The sequence below is a fragment of the Hippocampus guttulatus genome, chromosome 11 (genome assembly GCF_054856545.1).
Source record: "Hippocampus guttulatus isolate MCC_2025c chromosome 11, RoL_Hgut_1.0, whole genome shotgun sequence".
Classification (NCBI taxonomy): Eukaryota; Metazoa; Chordata; class Actinopteri; order Syngnathiformes; family Syngnathidae; genus Hippocampus; species Hippocampus guttulatus.
Genome location: NC_141271.1, coordinates 19,845,340 through 19,870,325, shown reverse-complemented (window position 1 = coordinate 19,870,325; position 24,986 = coordinate 19,845,340). Strand labels below are relative to the sequence as shown.

The 24,986-nt window shown below is 45.0% G+C and overlaps 1 protein-coding gene across 1 annotated transcript; it reads left to right on the top strand.

The window, feature by feature from the left end:
- Positions 1–1,297: 1,297 nt before the first annotated feature.
- Positions 1,298–24,986, top strand: wnt6b (wingless-type MMTV integration site family, member 6b). Its single transcript, XM_086124360.1, has 4 exons — positions 1,298–1,670; positions 11,276–11,496; positions 20,574–20,878; positions 23,045–24,986. Exons 1-4 carry the CDS (start codon positions 1,591–1,593, stop codon positions 23,504–23,506), a joined length of 1,068 nt encoding a protein of 355 aa, XP_085980486.1. The 5' UTR covers positions 1,298–1,590; the 3' UTR covers positions 23,507–24,986.

The following is a 24,986-nucleotide window of genomic DNA, read 5'->3' as shown; positions in this document are numbered from 1 at the left end:
AGTTGACAAATAGTCTCGACTTGCATGATGCCGCTTGTTGCGCGGACGCCGATTTTGACCGGTCCAAAGGGAAGCGGCTGCAAAATGGCCGGCAAACGCCCATTATCCGGCATTGTCATTTCTTGACCCTCACAGCAGAAACGCAAAAAAAAAAGCAAGCATGCAACTCGGCTTACAAGGTGAAATATGACGTTGCGGACGCCTATGTACAAGAATTCGATCCGTATACATGATGTACCGTGCGGATCTTCTGGACGTACGCTGATGATGGCCATCTGGTTAGGGCTCGTGTCGCGTCTCCTCCCAGCAGGCAACTAAAGCTGTGAGCCAAGACCCCAGGCCCAACACCCCGCTGGACTTTGAAATCAGATCTTTATTGTCCGTAAAGCCTCGGCCAAGTATAAAAAAAAGTAATAATAAAAAAATCAGCCCTCCCTTACAAAACACACTCGTCCAGCAGCGAGAGAAATTGCGAGTGAGTAGCGGCACACATCACAGCCAGTATATGCCAGGACCATATTTGTGATGCTTGCTTTGATATGATGGCAAAAAGTAAGTCGTGTTTCAATTGGTGGCAGCCCGTCTGAGAGTTAATTCTTGTTTATGAAATGGGGAAGAGAGCCACGCACGAATATTGGAACCCGGAACCTTCCGAGGTGGAAGCAGACCGCCCCCGCAGGCGCCCATCCAGGTGAAAGCAGTTTTGATCCTTTACTTGACGTGTTCTTGCCCTCGATGAGGGCTGCGGAAATATCAAAGGTACCCCCACACCTGCGATGACGTCAGCCCATTCCAGCAGGCTCCACCATAAACATCAAGTCTCATTGTAGCCGTGTTTACGCTGATCGTGTGTGTTTTGGCCTCTTGCTGCCCTTTTTTTTTTTTTTTTTTTTTTTTTAGGCGGATCTCCGCGCGGCTAATTGCAGCGTCTCAGCTCTCCTGGTTGGCGTCTCGTCTCTCTGCTCGCTCCGCCACGCCTGGAGCGACGTCACACTAAGGTGCGAGAAGAAGACGGCCGCATTTTTCCTCCCTTCATCATCCAAAGAAAACACACTGACACACACCGTGGTCCTCCTCCTCCTCCTCCTCCTTTGCAAGACCTCCTGTGAGTCATTTCCAAAGCGCAAAAGACGAGCCGGAGCAACCGAACGGAACCACCGATCCACCCGCTGTGCCTCCTCCTCATCATCGGACGTCTTTTGGATTGATTTTTTTTTTAGGGGGGTGGAGTGAGGTGTGTGTGGGGGGGGGGGGTGATGTTTGATGAAGCTCCGTTGGCGGTTCCGGAGAAGCCACGTTTGGATCGCATTTTGAGCACACCACGTCGGGGAACTTGTACCGGGACCGAACCGGAGCGACCATGGAGAGCTTAAGCGTCCCTTCGTACCTCGTCTGTGTCACCTCTTGACCGACTTCGCCGCGCATGATTAAGATGCGGCCGACAGGAGAGGAGCTGGATGGTGAACTTTGATTGACTTGACACTTTCCTGCACACCCCAAAAAAAAACAAAAAAAAAACAATAGGAGGATTACGGGGTTTTTTTTGTTTGTTTTTTGGACATCCAAAAATTAGCTGGAAGTTGAACAAACATGTCGGTTCGCCTGTCTCGACCCCAACTGGCTCTGTTCTTTATCTTGCTTTGCCCGGTCAACATCATCGGATTGTGGTGGTAAGTCAAATCGATATCCTGCATGTCAAGTGACGAATATTTTATGGCCGCGACGCAACGACTTTTGAGTTTTGCGCGCACACGCGTGGCGCAGTTTTGCACTCTATCTATCTATCTATCTATCTATCATAAACACGCACCATTTATTTGGAGAGCACATTTTAAGCTTAATAATGATGACGACATTTAACTTATTCTATTTTTTTTAAACAAGACATTTTGAATTTCATGTTTTTTTTTGCTAAACTTAAACTGGCTTCTGTCTTGGGACATTTTGTCATGATTTTTGTGGGTCTGAAAAAAATAATTGTCCGTGGTTTAATTAAGTTTGTCATGTTTGAATTTCCAGAATGTAGCTGGAATTTGTTGCTAAGACATTTTTTAGCAGCACTGAATGTTTTGTGTGACTTGTGTGCGTGTGTGTGTGATTTATTTAATTTTAGAAAACTGGAATTTACTTAATGAGTTTGGCACAGAATTAATATTTTTTTTTAAACTTAAATTTATTGAATTTATTTAAAGAAATGTTTTTAAATTGTTATTAATTGGCGGGGTGACTGGAATTTTTCATGATTTATTTGGACAAACTCGTTTTTTTTTATTATTATTGGGTAAGTAGAAACCTGGAATTTGTAATGTATTTTGGGTGTAATTTTTATCCATGATTCTTACAACTTGATATTTCTGTCTGTCTGTCTTCTGCTGATTTAAAGCTGGGAAAAGGCTTTGTTTATGGAGAACTTGAGCATTTGGAGAATAGGAAATAAGAAAGAAAGAAAGTGGGCGGTGATAGCTGTCGTCTCATTGCCTGCAGTTGTGCGTGTGCGTGTGTGTTTGGGGTCAGAGTTAGGAATGTCAGGTGGCCCTTCAGGGCGCAGTGGATATGTCATCATAAAACAATCCACGCAGGCTCAGTTCGGCAAGGTGTGTGGCAGACAGACAGACGGACAGACAGCATACTTTCTGTCCATCTGCCTTTGTCGCCGCTTCCCTTCGGAACACGTCGTTTGTCTTCATTTGCGGCTTGAACACACACACGCACACACACGCACTCAAGAGACGGGCGCGCAATCTTTTGGGATTCGTTTGCAGCCAATCCTCCCACTTGACCATCTCGGTCAAGGTCAGCGTGGGCGGTGGCGTCCAAGAGGGTGCGAATGCACTGCGTCCGCCCGCCCGCCCGCCTCTTTGTATGGCCTGGCACTCGTGTTGGGTTCCTGTCATGAGTGAAAGCCAACTTGCACTTTTCTCATCAGCGTATTGGAAAGCGATGAGAACGCGTTGTAATCAACTCGCCGGGAAGTCACAACAATGTCGACGAGAGCGTTGCCGGCCCGAATGGAATCTGTAGCGTGTGCCGATGAGGCACATTGAGCAAAAACCGGGGAGGGGGCACATTGGCCTTGATTGTTGTGTGTGCTGGGCCTGCCGTCTTTGCTTTTGTCTGACAATTATCAAAACCAAATTTGCTGGTGTTGTGCTTTCTCATGTTGAAATAATTTACGTGAAGGTATAGGTGACGTCATAGCAAAGCGACGGTTCTCGTGGTGTAATGCAATATTCCGCCAGAGGGGGCGACATAACCCATTGCAGCTTGAATTTGAATCTCTCTCTGGATGTTCTGAACTGGATTGGGTTGAGCAAATTTATGTTACCTGGTGGATCCAGAGGTCTGGTTGCAGACGAGTAGAGAGCCCTGATTGTTCGTATGGATTGCGCTTGACATTGATGTACGCTTATGTTTTATTATTAATTGTTATCATTTTATGTTTGAGCATCATATTATTTCATGTTACGATTACCTAAATTACGTTTTGTTGTTTAAAAAATGCTTTGACATGTTTTTATGTTGATAGCTTCTGATTGGCTGAAAAAAAGGAAAGCAGGAAGTGATTCAGTTGCCGAGAAAGTGTGTTTTCGATCGTACCGCGGTGCAAATGTTTGGAAGTAAAGCTGCGTTCAAACGGAGTCCATCTCTCCTTTTGCCGTTTCTTATCGTAGCTCCATCCATTCATAAACAACGAACCCCTCAATTTGAAATTGCAATTTGCTAGCCCATCCGTGGACTTTTCCTTTGACTGCGAGCAATGTTTCGAAAGCCGAGCTTGTGTTGTATTTAAATAGCGTATACGATGCGTGTTGTTCTTTCTGTTGTGCGGTTCGTGTCAATAAACATCTCAAAGCACGGAGGGCAGAATAACATTCGGCACGCGCCGAACTGCAAGTAACTCAAGGTGCTTTTGTAACATGGGAACTCGGACACGCACGCACACAATCATTTTTTCTGCGCTGATCATTTTTAACGATCGTGAGGGGCCTAAATGGCAATAACAAAGAAGCATCAATGAATTCCCCAGCCCTGATCCCTGCAGTCTTAAGTAACAGCTGCTCATACTTTATTGTCATGTAAACACAAAGTAACAGCAGTAAAACTTACATTCGGTGTGTACCGCTTTTGGCGATATGTTCCCTTCTTTGTTGTTGTTTTTTTTTTTTAATCATCGCCATTATATTCATCATCACTGATACCCTTGTGAAAGAGTCTATACACACACACACACACACACACACACTGACACACAAAATAAACACTTGAGGGCAAAGGAGTGAGGGAGATCAGTTCATGCCAAGATGCTTTGTATCTCCTTGTTCCTTTTTTGTTTTTCTCATTGTGCAGTTTTGGTTGACTCTGTTGAGTGTCATTTCTCCACATTCTCGGCTTTGGCTACCGAGCACGGTGACTACTTGTTGAATGAGCGTTGGTTTGTGTTGTCGATGTTCCCGACTGCGCAACGTGAGTCGCCATGGCACCAAGACAGAACGTCAATGTACCTGAAGTTTTTCCGGAACGCTTCACGCTGCTTCCTTGTCATGAAGCTGAGATAAATTCCTTTCCAAACTAGCAAAAGCCAAAGGAGGTTTGTTGGTAGTTTTTTGTTAGTGTGAACATGCAGGATGGCATAAAGTCATCGTAAAGTTGACCTATGCCAACAAGAGAAACCAAATGCGAGTTGTTAGAATCCTATAAGCAACGGTGTAGAAAATATCACATATTCTTTATCCTCATCGAAAACAACTCGCGTTACTGCAACTTACTGAGTGTTTAAAAAAAGTTTAAAAAGAGAAAAGCAACACTCAAAAAAGTTGACGCATCTCAGTGGCGGAATTTGCGAGCGGGTCCAAACGGGGTGATGACGCGGCCCTTGGGGACCGCGTGGTGCCCACGGGCACTATGTTGGTGACCCCTGGATTAAAGCAATCAACAGCGATACCATCTATTTCCTTTTCATCCCCACTGACATATATTGTCATCTTCTTTCACTCGTCCGCAGCAGACTGCGGCGCAGCGAGGGCGAAAGCACACCTGTGCATCTCCCCCGGGACAATGATGTGCTCTGTTTGAAAAGCGCCGGGCGACCTATCGTACACTTCTTGCGGCGCTTTTCTCGCTCGCTCCTCTCTCAAGTCTCTCTTTGTCTCGCCTGCCTCGTAGGGAAATGCCTGTGACGTAAATACTCTTGAGCAGAGGGAGAGACTGGAAGAGGGATGAAACTGCTGCGAGATAGCTCGCCGTCCTTTCAGAGCCTCTCGCTGATTACGGCGCTCTAATCATTTGGCTCGAGAGCAGACGGCACAGCTCGCATGCAGGAGGAATGCCTTTGCTCTCTCCTACTACTTGTGACTGCTGCATGGGCCTAACAGGGCCAACTTTTAAAGTTCTCAGAGCATTTACAATACTTATTTAATGTCCTTCAACAGACTTTTAGAATAATACAAATATTTAAAAACATATAGTGAGAGAGAGCAAGAGCAAAATTTGTCTCAATGGTAGATTGTGCTTTGTATGATGCACAAATCCCATTTTTCCCCCCAAACAAAATTATGGTATCACAATAAGCAGGCATGATCAAATGAACCGAGAACCGTCACTTATTGTAATCATAAAAAGCAGGATGACAGAGGATTGAACAGTGAATAATCTTTAGCATATAAATTGGCTGATCTTGAAACAGGCCTACTTCATATTTTCACTCTTCTTCTTTCAAATTTACACAGTGTAAAACAAAGGTGCGTCACCACATAGTGGCCGAAAGTGGAATTACCCTCGAAATAAAATCGGAATAAAACAGAGTTGAAAAACTGCACTGAAAAAAAAAATCCACGAAATAGCGAGACCGCCAACCTGAACCCCACGATTGATTGTGGTTTAGTGTCGACTGTTTTTCACCATTTCCTCATTTTGGAGACTCGGCTAAAATGTTGCTTCGTGAGGAACATTGGCTGGCGCATGAGTACCCCTCCTGTAAAATGACTTGAATGCCTTTGTTTGCAAGGTGCAGTTAGCTCGCTAGCTTCTGAGAAAAAAAAAAATCTTCCTTTCTGATAGTCCGCTGGTGTGGCCATTTTAGAGCGCCTCATTGTCTGGCAAGGGTGCTTGCTCATCACAGAAATAAGATTTTTCTGCAGCTGAAACATGTGTCATATAAATATTCCAGGTCAAACTACTCGTAGTTAATTGACAGTTGACAGTTGAGAGGGGTGTGGTTTGAGTGCATGCAGTGGACACGCCCACAGACTTGAAGAGCAGAAACAATGGTTTCGTTATAGTTATTATAATTTATCAATTATAAGGCCTCATTTGCCATTTTTTTGGGGTGGGGGGGGCAAGGTGGTTTACAACGCTCTTTCCTGTGGTGTCAAATTTAGAAGACCCGTTTTTAATTTCATTTTTACAGTGACTTTTAAGTGTGTGTGTGCGTGCGTGCGTGCGTGCGTGTGCATCCCACTTTGGCACACAGCCTGCATGGAGTGTGCCGTCGGCCCACAGGTGGTCACACAAACTTGGACGTGAGACGTCTCCGCTGTCTGTACAGTATTTGTGTGCGTGTCGGTCGAAATACACCACCAGTCAGTAAATCCCGTGTCATCTCACACGCACGCGCTCACACACACACACACACACACGCGCGTGTGCGCACGCATGCACATGCGCACGCACGCTTTGCATTCAGAAGCGACGTGAGTGGAGCAGATCTTATCTTGTCCGCTGCTCGTCTTGAAAGCCTGATATCTAATCAGAGGGCGAGAGATGGCAACAGATAAAGATTAAATGACGGCTGATGTGGGTTTGGCATCAGGTGTTAACGTGAACTGTGACGCGTGTGTGTCTGTGCTTGTCGGCGGGCCCGCCTGCCATTTTTTATTTTTTTTTAATCGGCTTTCAAATGTCCTCGTTGCCAGAAAATGAGCCAAGAATGTTGAAATTTCGAGTGAAGGGCCAACGTGGTTGTCTTGACATTTTGGCTTTGCAAAAGCAAATCAGACGTGTCAACGCAGGCGAATCGGACTTTGGCGCTCGCCTGTTGGCGTTTCTGGCTTTGATGCCTTGCAGAAGCTACGAGACCCAAGAGTCTCTAATTGGGTGGATGAGGAAATGGGATCTGGTTTTGCTTCTTTTTTTTTTTTTAACAAACGAATCACCTTTGACAGAACACAGTGGGCCCATCACAAATCTTTATTTTTATTTTTTTTCACTCATGGAACACTTTGCCAGTAAAACCGTTCCATCAGGCCGCAGATGGAAAATGACTCAAAAGGGCCCTTAAGTCTGATATGAGGTCCAAGTCTTGATCAAATGATTCATTTGAAGGCAGGCGTGAAATATTTACAGTGCTGTCTATAAAGTACAAAAAAAAAAAAGAAGAAAAAATCGTCTCTGCTCACACTTGACCACACCTAGTTGAGCAACACATGTAGACAGACAATACTTGCGACTAACGTGACCGCAGATGTGATTGCCGCATTGACGTTGGAAAGTTGACATTTACTGGCTCAGAAACTTGACCGTGTTTGGTTTACTTTTGGGTGCTGTTTATTGCTGCTCTTTATATTGTTTGCTTTGCAAAAAAACGATCAAAAAGCAGCGGCATCAAACAAATAATATGCGATGAATTTGCGAACCTCCGCAGGGAACCATGTAGCTCACGCAAGGATCTTGGCAAGTGTCATGATCCCGGTGTGTGAGAATTGAGCTCTAAAAATACTCAAATCAAAAGTTGCCATCATGCTCGATGTCTTTGTCGAACGTTGCCGTCGCTTTGATTGCACGCGAAGCTCGTTGCCTTCGCTCGGCTTTCTGCCCGACTGTCAAGACCCGACGCCTGCCGTGACCGCCGTCTTCATCGGCAGCATACTTGAAGGATTAGGCGGGGAAGGCGTTTAATCGCGATTTTTGAAGTTCACGACTTTGCGCTCGCGGCAGTTATACGAGTGGAGCAAACACCTTCGCTGTGAGCGGCAGCCGCAAATCGTAAAAGATATCAAAGGACATTCCCCAAATGTTCCACGAGAGCCGTTTTTGAACTCCCACTGTCGAGGCCTGACTTGTGTGGGTTTCATTCTCTCTTTCTTTCTCGTTTTACTTCCCCCAACGGCGTTCTGGATGTCACACGGAGACGGATTTCACTCGTGAGCCCTTAATTTCGGCCCCTGTAAATTCCTCGCGGTTGTTTCATTGTCTGCGTAGGAGGATTGTCATAAATGACACTCGGAGGAACACTGGCACTTTGTATCGTGGGGATCCGAGGGGCGGCCAACGAGTGAATGCCAGCTTTTAACTGCGTGTGCGCGCGTTGGCTTGCACCTGCGTAGATAGTTGCAAACATTTTGCCGGCTTATACAAGATTTTGTCGGCGAGCTGCGTGCGTGCTACTTGTGAGTCAGCTCTTCATCATTGCAATTTTGCGATTTTTCGATTGGATGGTGTTTCAATAAGGACTTGGTTAAGGTTGGCCAATTTTTTATATTAAAAAAAAAATGGGAGCAAATGATATCACGTCATGTTATTTTGCGAGTGTGTCAGTGCGAGCGCAAAACCCTCGGGCTTCTGCTCGAAAGCAAAAATGACATCAGGAAAGGCTCGCTTGAACAGCTGAACTTTATTTGGGCTCTTTCAATGGTAGCAGCCGTGTGCGTTTGAGATGAGTTTTTGAAAAGGGGTGTGTAGACTTTTTAGAAAATGTCCTCAAATAATGAACTGTCTCTCCTCAAGTATGAATGAAATCAAACGTATTTACAAGTCATCAATGGAATGCCCATAGAGTGCGGGAACATCAGCTGCACATGGCACATCCATTTGTTCGAATTGACAACTCCAAAGTTTTAAGATGACAGGATTATTATTATTATTATTTTTTTTAATTTAACGTTGAAATGAGTCTCACCTTGCTTTGACGTGGAGTACCCGTCTCCAAACAAGGGCAAGAATGCTTGGCCCACATTCATGGCATGAGCTGACTGATGCACCCCCATTTTTGGTTATATCTCCCTCGAGCAATGAACTCCTTCACCCTTCTTCGCTCCCTTTTTTTTTTTTCAGATTTTCTTCTGCTTGTTTGCCCGTCACAAAAAAAAAAAAAAAAAATCAAACTGGCTCTTTGGGGGATTACCAGGATAGTTGGAAAGAATTTGCAAGTCAAGTGCTCAATTGAAGGTGCGATCCCAACACCCAGCGTCAAGTTTTGATTGCGGTGAGGAACGACTTCCATGTTTTTCATCCCATCCATACAAATCCAATTTCAACATTTGACCAAAAAGCGGCCCATTCAGGCTTGTTTTTTATTTGTATTTTTTTCTCAAACCACTTATTTCTTTATCTTTATACTCCAAAAATGGCCGTTCATGCCCAGTGAGACATTCGGAGCATTCACGCGGTTCCCATTCGAAATTCGATCATCAGCTCATTGGGAGCCATCATGTGAACCATTCACATTCCAAAATCCCACCCCATTTTTTATTTTATTTTTTTACGCATTCACCTCCAGTTTCCAAAAATGTCAACCGACTTCAAAATTTCATTCAATAGAATTCCGCATCCGTCCGGATTTTTTTTCCCCCATTCAGCATTTCAGCATTGCCACGTCCACTATTTACCCGAGTCTTCCGCTATTGTCCAGGATTCTGTTTCGCGACCTCACACACCTTTTCTTCTTTTTTTTTTTTTGTCCTCGCCAAAGGCCCTAACACAAAATTTCTTAACCCGCGCCACCGTTCCACTGCACTTCCAGTACTTTGCCTGCTCCTTACTTCCCATTGCAAAACTGGCTTTGTGAGCTGCCGACTGAGCTCACTTGGTGACGCGCACGTGTAAGCAGACGCACGCACACAGACAAAGGCACATCATGATGACAGTGTGTAGGTAATAAGTGGTTGTTGAGTGGCAGTTTGTGTTGCTAAGTACTGTTTTAGCACCTGCTAATTCACACAGGCACTCGCGTATGTTTATAGAGTGTATCCGTTTATACGACGCATACAATGTGGAGCGATCGTTTGGCAAATCTATAGATCGTGCAGATTTGTCTTGGTGCAGACTTGAGGTTCTCGTCAGATGTGCGCGTCTCGCTCTCGGTCCTCCCGGCGAGATTGTTTGTTCTTACCTTTCTGCAAACAAACTCAAGGGGCTGAAGAATGAGTTCAGGTGTCGGCGATGCGCGGAGACAAGGCGCAAGTGTGTGAAAATCCGCTTTTGGCTGACGTTTGGTTTTCCACGCCCCATGCTTGCTGATATGGAGCCCATCTGTTGGGATGCAGGGAAAAGTCGAGGTGGAGGTTGACCGGGGGGGGGGGGGGTGATGATTGATGGTGCAGGCAACCAATCCGGAGGGCAGTTTGCCTTTTGACCGCAGTGGGCTCTCCAAACACGCGTCGCTCAAATCATTTGTCCCAAAAGAGTCTCGAAAGGGTTTCACAAGTCTACAGTTCACAGAGACGGACGACATGCACAGTTCTAACACCCCCTCACCCTCCCCCGACGTGGGTCGGGGTTATAATGGATTATATATCTAATATAAATATAATGGATTGGATTTGAATGTTGGTTTTCAAGTTCTGTTTTTATTATTGATTGATTGATTAATTAGAGTCATTTTGTTAGTTGCTACTTATTATTATTTTTGAAAGTGTTACTTTTTTTGGGCTTAGTTTTTGGATTTGTTTTATTTATTTATTTTTTAAAAATATAACAGTAATATAATATAATATAATATAATATAAGTATTCCCACGTAACAGTTTAGGGCATAGTAATACGAAAATACATGTATATATTTTTAAAATGTTTTACACATAGTTTTATGCGTACTTTTAGTTTTGGTTCTTGTTTACAAAAAACACTCCTTTTTATTTTATTTAATTTTTCAAAAATGTGTTTTGCAATGTTACCCGTAATTTATTTCATGTTCTTTAACTGACTTTGATCTGGGCAAGGGAGGGATGGGGGGGGGGGGGGGGGGGGGTCACGTAAGGAAGCAATTGAAAGAAACTTTGACAAGGAACCAGAGATGGAGGCTGCAATGGATGCTGACGGCATGTGAATAAATTCAATCCACTTTCAGTTCAAACAGCCAGTTGGGTCCATTTGATGACACGTAGATCGCCGACCGGTGTTCCTCAGGTCTTGTCCTGGTCAGGCAACGTTTCGGCTGAAACATAACCCGCCACCCACGACCGACTGTCGCCCAATCACGTGACAATGCCGAAAGTGGCCTTTGAGTGTGCACAAAAGTCACCTAGTGGACTTCCTTCCAAATATCGTTTGATCCTCCGCAGGGCGGTGGGCAGTCCGCTGCTGATGGATCCGAACAGCATCTGCAGGAAGGCGAAGCGCCTGGTGGGGAAGCAGGCCGAGCTGTGTCAGACTCAGCCGGAGATCGTCAGCGAGGTGGCCAAAGGGGCCAGGCTGGGCATCAGGGAGTGCCAGTACCAGTTCAAGTACCGCCGGTGGAACTGCACCAGCCACAACAAGTACTTTGGCAAAATTCTACAGCAAGGTGAGTCGTCATTCATGCAATTTGTCCATTTCTTTCACTGGGAAAACAACAATTTTACATTTTGGATTGTGATTGTTTTGTTTTAATGGCAAAAGAGCAGTTTTAGTCTTTTTTTTTTTTCCTGACTAAAGCCCCTCTTGACAATCGCACCATGTTTTTGTGGTTCCTTAAAAATAATTATAGAGGTCAGTATTGTATATAAAAAAAAAAAACGATGAAGGAAAATGGATGCTTGGATGTTAATAATGCCAAGTGCAGGTTTCCACTCAGAGGTTGCGAGGGTTTGTAACCTCTGACCTCACCAGACATCGGCGTGCCAACTGCAGGTCAGATGCCTGTCTAATGTCGCTCGCCAAGACAAGAGCAGCTTTTGTCTCAGAGAGCCGACCGAGTCACAAGCGACTGCTTCTACTCTTCATCCGACTGGGCATGCTTGAAATGATCAGCTAATATCTGCTCTTATAGCATCCATCAGCATCTTGCTGCGGCTCTTTGATGTCGGCGATACGGTCGCTGTTGCGACCGCCGACATTTGTTGCTTTACCTCTCCTGTGATTACGTTCATATTGAGGTCATTGAGTGGCACCGCGCGGCCTTTATTTGTGCGCTAAATCGACGGGCGCAAGGAATGTTCATTACCGACGCAAGAGTTGAGTCCATTGCGGTCTCATCGACTTCAAAGTTGGCAGCATTTAAGCGTTTTAGATCGAGTCATATTCCATCATTTGAGTTTTGAGTCTTGGCTGTGATCGTACGGGAGATAATTTATTATTATTTTTTTTTTTTATAAATGAATCAGACAGAAAGAGAGGGCAGGAATGTACTGGCAGAAGACAGATGGGCAATTAATCACACATTCCTACCTGTCTATAAGAAAGGCCAAATTGCGCCTTTGTTTTGCAGCACTCGGTGACCTGCATCTACTTGTAAGGACTGTTGTACACATTCAAACAAGTCTTCCTCCTTGCAGAATGTTCTACTAATAGAAACAAGGCACGCTCGTCAACACATGATAAAACCGTTTACAAACGCGGCATCAAACAGTTTGTCAACGCCTCCAAAGATTTCAATGCGATTCCCCCGTGCGATAAGAGCTCAAGAGTGATTTTGCGCTTGCCAAATAGCGAGCTTGTGTTCTGTTCTGCTTTCATTAAAATTGCAGCAAAAGCTTGCCAATAGCTCGCAGCACCCCCGTTGGAGTGGGAGGGCTGATGACATCTCGCCCCGCCCGGGTAATAGCGTACATTCAGGGTTTGGGGTCTATACTGGATAGTCTCCGGGGGGGAAAAAAAAATGGTATCGCTCAATTGAGATATCAATTTGTGTCGCGGTCTTCATTTGAAACACGTTTCCAGGCCTCGACTGCAGCCGCTTTCAGTTCTTGGTTTTGTGCAGGGGGATTTTTCCCTTCAGTGTCAGGAGTCGGAATGCATGCTGGATTGGGATAGGTTGACTCTGGTTTTGTCGACTTCAGAATCCATTGAGTGACATCATGAATAAAGACTAGTGAAGCCGTTCCAGAAGCAGCCATGCAAGCCCGCGCCAAGGCATGACCTCCACCATTCTTTTGGATGCTCAGCAGATCACTTTGGTAGCGTTTCATCTTGGTAAAAACCGAGTTACAAAACTTGTGTGGCCCATCTCCGTACATCTTTTCGAATGCCAATCTGGCCTTACGATTTATCATTTTGCTGACGAGCGCTTTGCATCTTGTGGCGTGGCCTGATTGTCTTCTCCGGAGGTCTTTTTGGAGCAGCGGATTGTGATTCACCCCTGCCCCCGTGGAGGTTGGCAGTGATGTCACTGACTGTTGCCTTCGGGTGCTTCTTCACAGCTCTCACGTTGTTTCTGTCATCAACTGCTGATGATATCCTTGGCCCACTCGTTCGCTGTCTGTTGCTCGGTATACCAGTAGCGTCGTTCTTTTTCGGGGCGTTCCAAATGGTTGCATTGTTTGCTTTTCTGCCATAGGCAGCTCTCCGGTGTTCATGTTTGCTTAACAGCAAGTGTAGTTTTCACAGGTGAAACCCAGAGCAACGACAACAACAAAAAAAGCACCGTCTAATGTTTAAAGATTCATTTTGAAAGGCAACATCCCAGCGAGTTGAAACACTCACCAGTCACGTGTCACCAAGTTTAAAAAAAATACTTAAGCGTTGAATGTGGTTTCATAAGTTCATAGTCTAATAAATAGAAATTTGGTTTAACTTAAAAATATATTGACCAGCAATAAGGTTATGAGGTTTCTCAATATGGGAAGCTTGAATAATGTTTTCAAATATCTAACAAGTTGTTTGTTGTATAATAATTACTGTTGAAATGTGTTTGGTGTGATAGCCCAAGAAAAAGAAACAAAAATGATCTACCTGTAATGTGTATTGTAAATTATTTTATTTCTTTCTTACGTAAGTGAGCGAATCACATCCGAAATCAGAGGACCGGAAGTGAGCGGTGGAAAGATCGAGAAAGAGACGACACGGGAGACGCGGAAGAACGTTTTGTCGGAGCGTACAAGAAAAGTGGACTTTTAATAATTGGTAGCCAAAGTGTTCGACAGGGAGTCTTTTAGAAACGTTGACGGCGATACGAATCGGTCAGTTTGAATGGGCTCCCCAACGGAAAACTTCTACTGGCCGAATTAGCCGCTAACAGAGGCTAACAAGGACGCATGGACGTTGCTGCGCCGCTAGCGACAAGCTAACGCCACGAGTAAGGCCTGCGCGGAGTACAAAGTTGCCGAGGACTACCAGGACGCGTTGTGGACTGGGAGGCCGACATCGAATGCTGGACGTGGACTCTCATCGCTTGCTTTTCTTCATTCTACGGCCCGTTTGGGCCGTAGGGGTGAACCTACTTCACACGCGTTCCAATACTTTTGCTCACTTGAAAAGTAGGCGGCTTCAAAAATCGGGAGACCAAGTCTTAACTGTTATCCCACAGTGAAAATCGCACTCAACTTGTTTATTGACGTTTTCCTTCTGTTCCCCTTTCGCGCTTTGGTTCTTCCACTTGAGTTTGAACTGCTCGAGTAACTGCCGTTTCGCCGCACTGAAGTCCAAAAAAAACCTCTCACACTCCGTTTACTCTTTCTCTGTCCAGTCGTTGTGTTTTTCGTGACTATTATTGAGACGTTTAGCAATTTGTGTGTGTGTGTGTGTTTGAACAAATTCTCCCGTGCAAACATTTGGCACGATGCACATACTGTTTTGCTTTTCGCGCGCTGTTTGGAGGCTTACACAGAGATGAATGATTGAAACATCACTCTAATCTCACTCTGCAAAAATATCCGCGGGCTATCTTATAAACCTCGGGTAGCGTTCGACATTTTGACCACGTGCCAACAAGCTGCGTGTGTGTGTGTGTGTGTGTGACCGTGCATTTGTGTGGGTAAGGCGTGTATTTGCAAGAACAACAGTTTTAATTGATTTCCCAACATTGATGGCACTCAATGTGGTCTCCTCTCGACATAAAACCCTTAGAAACCTTTGACGGCTTTTTATGTTTTTTCTTGAAAGAAATATTCCTATTAACTGCCATCAAAGCCACCCTCTTGCTGGTCTGACAAAACCTTTTCACACCATGGCTGGTTTAAAATAAAATTATACAGCGATTATACAGCAATTTAAAAAAAAAGAAGTCATATAGTTGCTGTCGGGTCGATGCTCAAATGGACTGCTTTCCAGGAAATGTAAAACGCCCCCTGGCTTAATTTACCAAACACGGCATCGTTCGCTATTTAAAATGCAAAAAGGAAAATTGGCGATTTTATTATGTTGCCATTGATTGAAATACTTCACAAAAGCAAACCATCTTCGCTTACTCTTTTTCAGAGGACTTGGTGGTGCAGGAAATAAAACAGTGAGCGGACTTTACTGTTTCATTGCCATGAATGAATCTGTCTGCGATTCACCTTCGATGCTGACCAGTTCCTTCTGCACCAAAGCATTACAGTGATCTATTTTAAACAAAAACAGGCTAAAGAAACATCTTGACTTTCACTCTTGAGGCAACGTCATGCTGCACGGCCTGCGCAGGCTGAGGAAGAGGCAGTTTTGCAACACTTGTAATATTGTCCTAATAAATCTTTAATTTGATTACCAGATTGGAGTTATTTATTATTACTAGATACTGAAAAAAGTGGTCACGGTTATGATGATTTAAAACTAAAATGCACAGAAAATGTAAAATTCATCCAGAAGCGGAACATACTGATCGGTGATTGTAAAAACATTCTCTCTTTTACACCCCCCCCCCCTTCCCTCACACACACACTCGTTTGACTGACATCATCCAACACAACAGAATGAGCAAATATGATTCAGGCGATATATCATGTTTGAAAAACATCTGCAGCGAGAGATCAATGCCTTTCCCATGTTGATATCATTTGAATTTGGCATGACGGAGATGCGCGCGGTGGGTATCGACGTGAGCATATCCAGTCGCGATGGGGAAAAGTTTCATTTGTCATCGGTTACTTTCATCAGAAAAATATTAGGCGCAGCTGTTTCGGGGAAATAAATCAAACGGGGTTGGAAAAGCAAAAATCATCGTGAGCGAATGACGAATCAATATACCTGAGGCTAAAACGAGCCGCCGCAATTTCCACACGCGATGATCTCAAAACCCAATCCAAGAAAAGTAGGCATGTCTTGGAAACCATCGAAACGGATTGTCCTCTCGCTTTGTGTTGGATGACGGGTGTCTGCCACCCACTGCGTGTCACCGAATGATTCGCCAAAGCAAAAAAAAAAAAAAATTACAGTTAACATTGGTATTATGTCAGCCACCGTAATTCATGTTTTGACATCCCAGACCTCCCGGAACCGTTGCCCAAAAGTCAGAGGATTGAAAGAATATGCGCTAATTCCTGCAGAAGGGCCCTGTGGAATTAGAAGCAGACGTGGACAGGCCCAGACACCCGCTGTGGCAGAGAATTTGTTTGGAATTCATGTCTCCAAGGAAAATATGAAACAAGGCGCTTTGTATCTTCCAATTTTTTCGATGGCTTCCACCGAGCGCAACAAGCTCCGACAGCCAAATGTTTCATTGTTACTCGTGGGATCGTTTCCTACTGCTTGCGGATAAATGAGACGGAATAACCAATAATGCTTGACGAAGATTAGGAAAGGTAGCAAAAGTACTATATTTGTGTTGGAAAAAAAAAAAAAAGTAATAGTATGGGATGTTCGAGACCACTTTTTTATCAGTCCGATACCCGCAAGAGTATTGACTACCGATACAGAGAACCGATACCGCTCACACCTTTTGATCTGTAAATTTTCATTGAACACAAGGACTAAAAATTGTGAAGAAAGAGCTTTCTGTCTGATGCAGACGAGGATTCGCCAGTGTGTCATGAGTCTCCAAATCTTTAAAATAAAGCCGGTAGCAGTCCGGTACCGATATCTGGTATTGGTACTCGCCCATAAAAGAAGAAGATGTGGTTCAACTCCATGACTAAAGGCAAAGTGTGCAAAAAAAAAAAAAAGCAAACTGAAATGCAAGTACTTCAGAACAAAATTAAAACTAAAATTTGCCTGTTTGTGATATTTTTTGTTTTGCTAACTTGGCAAAACAAAGCAAAATCGTTTCTGGACACAAACAAAAAAACGTCAGACTCTACAACCAGCATGTAGATAGCGTCTTCGTGTTGACACGGTCGCTTTAGAGTGCCTCGTTGTCACCGCGTGAAAAAGCCCCACGATGACTCGGATGTTTTTCCGTCACTGAATTATGAAGCTTCGTTTAAATTTTTTTCATCATTCGGTGGGGTTGTTAACAACTCTGTGTTAAATTTAGAAGCCTTTTTTCCCCTTGTAACCAAGAAGGAGGAAAAAAAAAGCTGGTCATTGCTTTGCCGCAAGCTAAATTCTGACAGGATAATTAGGACTCAAGAGCAAGACAAAACATCACAAAAAAAAAAAAAAAAAGTTGGAGGGGAAAAATACAACAAACCTATTTTGACAAAGAAAAAAAAAGCATTTATTTTCAAATGTTGGCAGAAAAAAGTAATTTGCTTCATCTCGGTCGGTAGCCATAATATTTTTCAACGTCTATGTTTTATAGATACAGTCTGTGTATATTTTCCGTATTTATTGATAGAGTGTAAATTCAGTGTTGAGCAAGTGAGGTCTCATTGTTTCACGAAGCTTCACGAGTTGAAGTTTAAAAGCCACAAGTTTGTTTGCACAATCGTTGTCATCTGACTTGTGTTTTACGTCACAAAATACATGCCGAGAAGATCTTGAACAAAATAATCCCTCGTTAAATGGCAATGGCAAAAACTTTGATACCCCCCCCCCCCCCGTTTACTTTCACTCAGTCGCGCGTTGATATCTCACGCATGCGCGCACACGCACGATTCTTTTTGCAGACGCTGCGATGCTCTTTCAACGTGACATCATTGCGCTCTCCGCCGCACACCGCGTCATCCCGGTCACCGGTATGTGAGCAGATGGCGGCGTTACAAGCCCAACTGAAACGATGCGTCGCTAATGTATACACCGAGGCGCTCGCCGCGACGCTATCGCGCCGCCTAGCGCGGCGCACAGCTGGAATTGATATCGCAAGATTTTTGGTGTACGCCGGTCTCGTCGCGTACGGGCGTGCGCCGCGTTGCCCTTCCTAATGAATCCCATTCTCCGAATCATGAGATACGGAGTTGGCAGGGGAAGACGGTGGTGACCGCACGCTCGCTCGCTTCCAGCTTTTAAGACATAAAAGCCACTCACTTTGGCTGCGCTCTTTCTCTCGCTCGCGCGCAGATACACGCACGCACCACTATTCTTAAAATATCAGTCCATAAACTATCCTTATTATTGTTGCTGTCGGGTCGATGCTCAAATGGACTGCTTTCCAGGAAATGAAAAACGCCCTCTTGCTTAAGTTATCAAACACGGCATCGTTCGCTATTTAAAATGCAAAAAGGAAAATTGGCGATTTTATTACGTTGCCATTGATTGAAATAAATCACAAAAGCAAACCATCTTTGCTAACTCTTTTTCAGAGGACTTGGTGGTGCAGGAAATTAAAACGGTGAGCGGACTATACTGTTTCTTTGCCATAAATGAATCTGTCTGCGATTCACCTTCGTCGCTGACCACTTCCTGAATTTTATGACAGCGAATTATTTCCTTTTGAAAAATTTGGGCAAGAAAATGACAAAGTGCATCATGCAAAAGATCACCGTGGCAGTAGATTTGGCCAGCTGTATAATCGCATCCTTAATCTGAAAGAAAGCAGGCCGGTTCGCCGGACCGCATGCTATTTTCGCCTCCTCTTAGGGAAACCAAGACAAAAGGGCCCATCTCAGAACTCGGGCCAGTTCTTCCATCACTTATCTGAACAACTCAAGGGGAATGATAACAAGATGACTGGATGAAGGTTTGATGTGCGACACAATGTCGGGTGAGCAAGTGTTGACATGATCAAGGAGGAATCTGAGTAACTGGAGGAATGATCTTCCTTTGGCACTGTGACGTTTCTGAGACGAGAAGGGAAGCGCACGGATTTTTGGGGGGGCATATTGGCCAATTGAGCAAATCGAAAAAAAAAAAATTATGTGGACATCAATGCTTGAAAAATTGTAATTATTATTATTTTTTTTTGCCTTGTGTACAGAAACAAAGGAGTCTTGAAGACAAGCAGGCACGTGCACACATCAGCCCCAAGTGGTGCTCAAGCACCTGCCCTTTTGCCCTGGATGAAAAAGTTCCCTTTGTCCTCTTTTTTGGGGGGGGGGGGGGGTGCTCGCATGCAACAATGTTATCTAAGTTTTTACTCCCCCCCCAATTGAGTTTTACACGGTAGAAGTTAACTAAAAAGCTTTCAGAGATTTATTTGGGTGTTATTTTCATGAACAACAAAAAACTACCATTTCAAAGAGGGGGGGGGGTGTAGACTTTTTATCCCAGCTATAACTTCTTGTCATGCAATTTATTGATTACTCTTTTCATGAGTGTTGATTGTGTTGACGGAAACAATTGACGATGGGTGCCCTTTTTTCCAGCTTGAGCACCTGCCCCCCCCCCCCCCCCCCCCGCAAAATGTGTATGCACGTGCCTGAAGACAAGTGACCTTTACACCTCATAGTGCACAGATATTGCCTTGTCCTTCTCAGCACATACTGTGGGTCCATTGGCACCCCCCCCCCCCTTCACCCCCCCGGGCGGGCCCAAACTCCTGTGAGGAAACGTTGGGCAAAACCAGAATATTCCACCAATGCGGAATGGAACTTTAAATTGAAATCGCATTCGGCCAGTTGTCGGATTCTTTCCTAGCTCTTCCATGTCAAGAGAATTGAGTGGAGATAACAGCGTGTTGATGATGGCAAGGGGGCCCGAGGACAGACGGCAATTTGCAGTTGCGGACGGACTTGCCTTTAGCCGAGACCGTCGAGCTCTGAACCAGAAATAAACCAGCAGCTGTGGTCTGCAAAGAGTGTGTGTGTGTGTGTGTGTGTGTGTGTGTGTGTGTGTGTGTGTGTGTGTGTGTGTGTGTGTGTGTGTGTGTGTGGAATCCTCTCAGCACTGCAAATCCAAATGATGTTGGAGAATGTAGTAATGATTGTGTGGAAGGGTCTTTGATCCATTGCCTGTGCTATGCGCAGTACATTGATTGTGAACGGGTGGGTGAACAGGTGCTCGGGGGAATGGATGCGTGGAGCTTTTGTCTTTTTTCATGAAGGACCGCAGAAAATAAAATCACAGTCAAGCACTGCTATCATCTCCATCAGAAGGAACATTGGATGCCACAACTTCCCTCGGGCTCGCGTTGCCCACGCTGCAGTTTGTAAGTTTACCCCGTTCGGTCTGGTGACGTTCGCAATGCGAGCCCGAGAGCACTTGGGTGTTAATTTTATTCGACAGCAGAGGGCAGTACAGGACAAAATGGCAGTGCTCTAAAATGGCGTAAAAAAAAAAGAAAAAAAAAAGGACAGAATCCCAAAAGTTGTGATCATTTTACCCTTCAAAATAAAGCGCAAAGTCACTGACGCTGACCCCAAATGGACAACAATAGCACCTGCACCCCGGTGACCGTGCGCAAGTGGAACCTCACATGAGGCTCTGTTGCAGATATCCGGGAGACGGCGTTCGTGTACGCCATCACGGCAGCCGGCGTGAGCCACGCGGTGACCCAGGCCTGCAGTATGGGGGACCTGCTGCAGTGCGGCTGCGAGGCCACCAGGAACAGAGCCCCGCCCAAACCTCTCTCGTCGTCCTCCTCCGTTGACGGGGCCAAGTGGGAGTGGGGCGGTTGCGGAGACGACGTGGAGTTTGGTTATGAGAAGTCCAAGCAGTTCATGGATGCCAAGAGGAGACGAGGCAAAAGCGACATCAGGACGCTCGTTGACCTGCACAACAACGAAGCTGGCCGACTGGTAAAAAAAAAATGCTTACACACACGTACACGTGCGAACGGTGTCCATTGTGAGGCCTGTCTGTCACAAACTTTCCGCCTTTTAAAAAAAACTGAAGCGTATTTCTAATACAGTGATGCCTTGAGACACGAGTTTCATTTGTTCCTTGGCAATGCTTGTGACTCAAAACACTATGTATCTCAAATCATCTTTTGCCATAGAATGAATGGAAATGTCATTCATCTGTTTCAGCCCCCCCAAAAAACAGCATTTTTACATTTATTTTTAGGAAGCATTCCGGCATAGCATAACTAAATAGCGAAAGGATTGGGTTTATTTATTCGTTTATTTACACAATTATAATGGCCATCAATTATTCAGAGATTTTCTCTATTCGTGTTCAGGAGTGTAATAGTTGTTCTTCGCAGAAGATAAAGAACATATGCCTGTGAGTATGGTTACATTGCCTGTTTTGTGTCACAGTTTTGTGCTTCAAAAGATGCAGATGCTACTTTTTAGCCTGTCTACGGTGTTTCCCGTTATGTGTTAGCGATAAGCTAACGGTCGACCATTCATAAAATGTGTCCACACTCTGCAACAATTAACAAAAATCAGGTCCCATTTCTTAAAAGGCTCAATTTTTGATACAGTTCTGGCCTGTTTGGATCACATTCCAGAATACAGGTGTACCACCTGGAGTGTTCTGATCCGCCTCATTTAAATGCTCGCGCAGGTTCGACGTTTCAAGAGATTCACTCCCAAGGCACCGCTTGCCCTGTGGAATGTTCCATCATTCCGCCAACATTCAAAGGAGAAGAAACACATCGCCCCCGGCCATGTTTGTGTAGCGCCGTAAACCGATATTCTAACAAGAATCGGGTTTCTCAAACACCAAAAACAAGAGCGCGCCACACATTTTATTTTCGAGCCTCCCAGGCAGGTCGCCTCTGACGCCGCAGAGTTCCTGTTTGTCGCCCGCACGAACACCGCGTGAATTATGGAGTCATAATGCGTCCTAAAGACCGGGTTTGAAGTAGCAAGCTTTTTAGATCGGTTCGCGATGTTGATTTAACGCGCGGCTTTTATCATCCCCAAACTGACATCGGCCTTTTTAGTCGTTGGCGCACCTTTGGGTACATGCACTTTGTAGCAACGATACAAGCAAAGGACGTAATTACGCTTGACTGCAGCCGGGGTCACAGACAGGTAGTGAAGAGCAGGCGCGGGTTTTGGGATGTTTTCCAATTGTAGCATTAGCGAAGAAACCATTTTGAACGTTAAGCGGAGATGCGCGCGCGCGCACACACTCGAACGCCCAGAGGTTGTGAAATGAGTGCGCCGCGATGCGTGTAAACATCTGTTTGCGTGCAGTCATGCATGTGCGCATAGGCGTTTCGAAACTATGCGTTTGTGTGCGTGCGTGCGCGTGTGTGTGTGTGATGGGTTAATTATGTGCAGTATAAGTGAATGATCTGTTGTCAAGGCTTGTTAGATGTAGGAAGGCCAGAGGCAAAATGAAGGGCGAGGGGGGGTTGGAGAGTTGAATTCCTTCTGAAAAGCATCTGCTTTTATGTTGCCTAGCTAGCTATAGCTCGCTAGCTAGCTACCTGTGTTTACAAGTGTGATTAAGTAGTTTTGCGTTGTTTCAAAAACGATACCGATGGTTCTCAAACTTTTCAGGCCCAGGGAGAGAGAGATTTTTCCAAGGACCTCCCCCTCATAGATGCCCAATTCAACAAAAAGTTAGCCACTCCCTGTATATGGTTGGCATGCAATGTTGTTTGGCTCTGTGTGAATTTGACTGAAAACAGGAAGTAATTCAGCTCAGTCTAAGATTATTGAATGTCAGAACCTCTTGGATCCTGAATTTTACACCTACAGAACTGCATCTCTGGGCATCAGTAATGATGTATATATGATTATATATAATATTATATAATATAGTGAATAAACTTGCATGAAGCATGAAATGCTTTGTGGCAGTGCCCACTCACACGGTGCGGACTGTTTTCAATGTATGAAATGACCGTAACCACGGTCCAAAAAGTCAGGAAAACTGGAACAGCGAAAAACAAAAATGTATCTCCACTACTCAGCTCTACATGCGTTTGACTGATCTTCTTGTCTCTTCTTTTTTTTCCACTCCCCAAACTTCTCATGTTGACCCCCCCCCCCCCCCAAAAAAAGGCAGTGAAGCTCTACATGCGGACAGAGTGCAAGTGCCACGGACTGTCCAGCTCGTGCACGTTACGTACTTGCTGGAAAAAGATGCCCCATTTCCGCGAGGTTGGCGACCGCCTCCTGGAGCGATTCAACGGCGCTTCCAAAGTGATGGGCGGCAACGACGGCAAGACGCTGATCCCCGTCGGCCAGAACATCAAGCCGCCGGACAGGCAGGATCTGATCTACTCGGACGAATCGCCCGACTTCTGTCTGGCCAACCGTAAAACGGGTTCGCTGGGCACGCGGGGGCGCATGTGCAACAGCACCGCCATGGACATCAGCGGCTGCGACCTGCTCTGCTGCCAGCGCGGCTACCGCCAGGAAACGCTGGTGTTTGAGGAGAACTGTCTATGTCGCTTCCACTGGTGCTGTGTGGTCCAGTGCAAAAAGTGCTCCATCCAAAAGACTCTTAGTCTGTGTCACTGATGAACTGGAACTGATTCCCCTCATTTTAAAATATTTTTTTTGGTACCGGTAATGATTTTTTTTTAAAAATATATATATTGAGCATTTTTTTTTTTTTTTTGCATTGGTTTTTGGCCGCTGTAAAGTAAGATCCTGTCTGTGTTGTTTTCCATTTGACGCCATTCCTTAAGAAATCTGCATTAATCTGGCACTGTTATTGATTCCCATGATTTCTGATGAACGCTGACTAGAAAATCTCAGTAGGCGCTTGGCAATGAAACGAGTCAATCACACACCCCCACGCCCCCCCCCCCACCAAACTACCGAATTTCCAAAAAAAAAATTGTTTTACAGCGAAACCAAACAATGTGAACTTTTGCCTTTTAAATCGAAAGTGAAATCTTACGGATTTTTTTTTTTGACAAGCTCCGGTGGCACAAAAGCTTTATTTCAAATCCAAACTATTGAGTTTTCCACGACAGTAATCCGCAGGGATTCTTCCAGGATCCTCCGCAGCTCCGTCGTCACGGCCGTCTTGATAAACCGGTTCCCCTTGATGACCCTTTGAAAGAGGAGAACGTCTGATGGAGCCACGTCGGGTGAGAAGGCAACTTGCTGCAGCACGCCGACGTTCTGCTCGGTCAGGAACTGTCAGATGCTGTCATGGCACACCACTCAGCGCTTGCCAACGCCGCAGGATCACGTTGTAGACGCGCTGGTTGATCGTCTGAACCGCGATGAAGGTGAAAACTCAAAAGTTTGGGTTTGGAATATCTCTTTGGCGCTCGCAATCCTGAATTTTTTTCTGACAGACCTGAAATCAAGCAGGGGCGCAGAAGCACTTGAAGTGAACTGCACTCTGAATTTGCCGATTGATTTTCAAGCTTGATTTTGAAAGTGCTTATTGACCAATGACGCCGATGTCCGAGGGGGTCTTAAATGGTTCGCATTCCATTTAATCTCCACATCCTGGACGCTACAGACGGCAAGCGTAAAAAAGGCACTGAATTGCCATGAAATATTTAAGACTGTCAATCGAGCCTCACATTTCCATCAAGCAGTTCAATTCATTTTCACACCGTCTGTTGAGGCAGAAAAAGCTCTCATCTGGCTGGTGTTCATCAATAAGGGGCTATCCATTGAATACATTTTGCAGAGAAGAGTAATATGATGAATGGAGGCTAGCATGTAGCATAGCGGTGGGAAGTGAGTCGGGACAAGCGGAACAGAAAATGGATGCATTCAACTGAAGTGATGGATGAAAACCGAATCAAATCTGAAATTTTCTTTCAAATGTCATTCTTCTCTTTTTTTTTTTATGGGTGGTCGCCGCTCAATCCAGAAAAGAGCTGCTGATATCTGTCCCCAAGTCATGTGACAGTGGGTTCATTAACCCAGGGATGGCAATTTTCCGCGGATACGCGGAAACCCGCCGTTTTACTTCTTAAATGGATCATTTTTGTGAATCGGCTAAATCCGTTGAGAAAATCTTAGGGGGGGG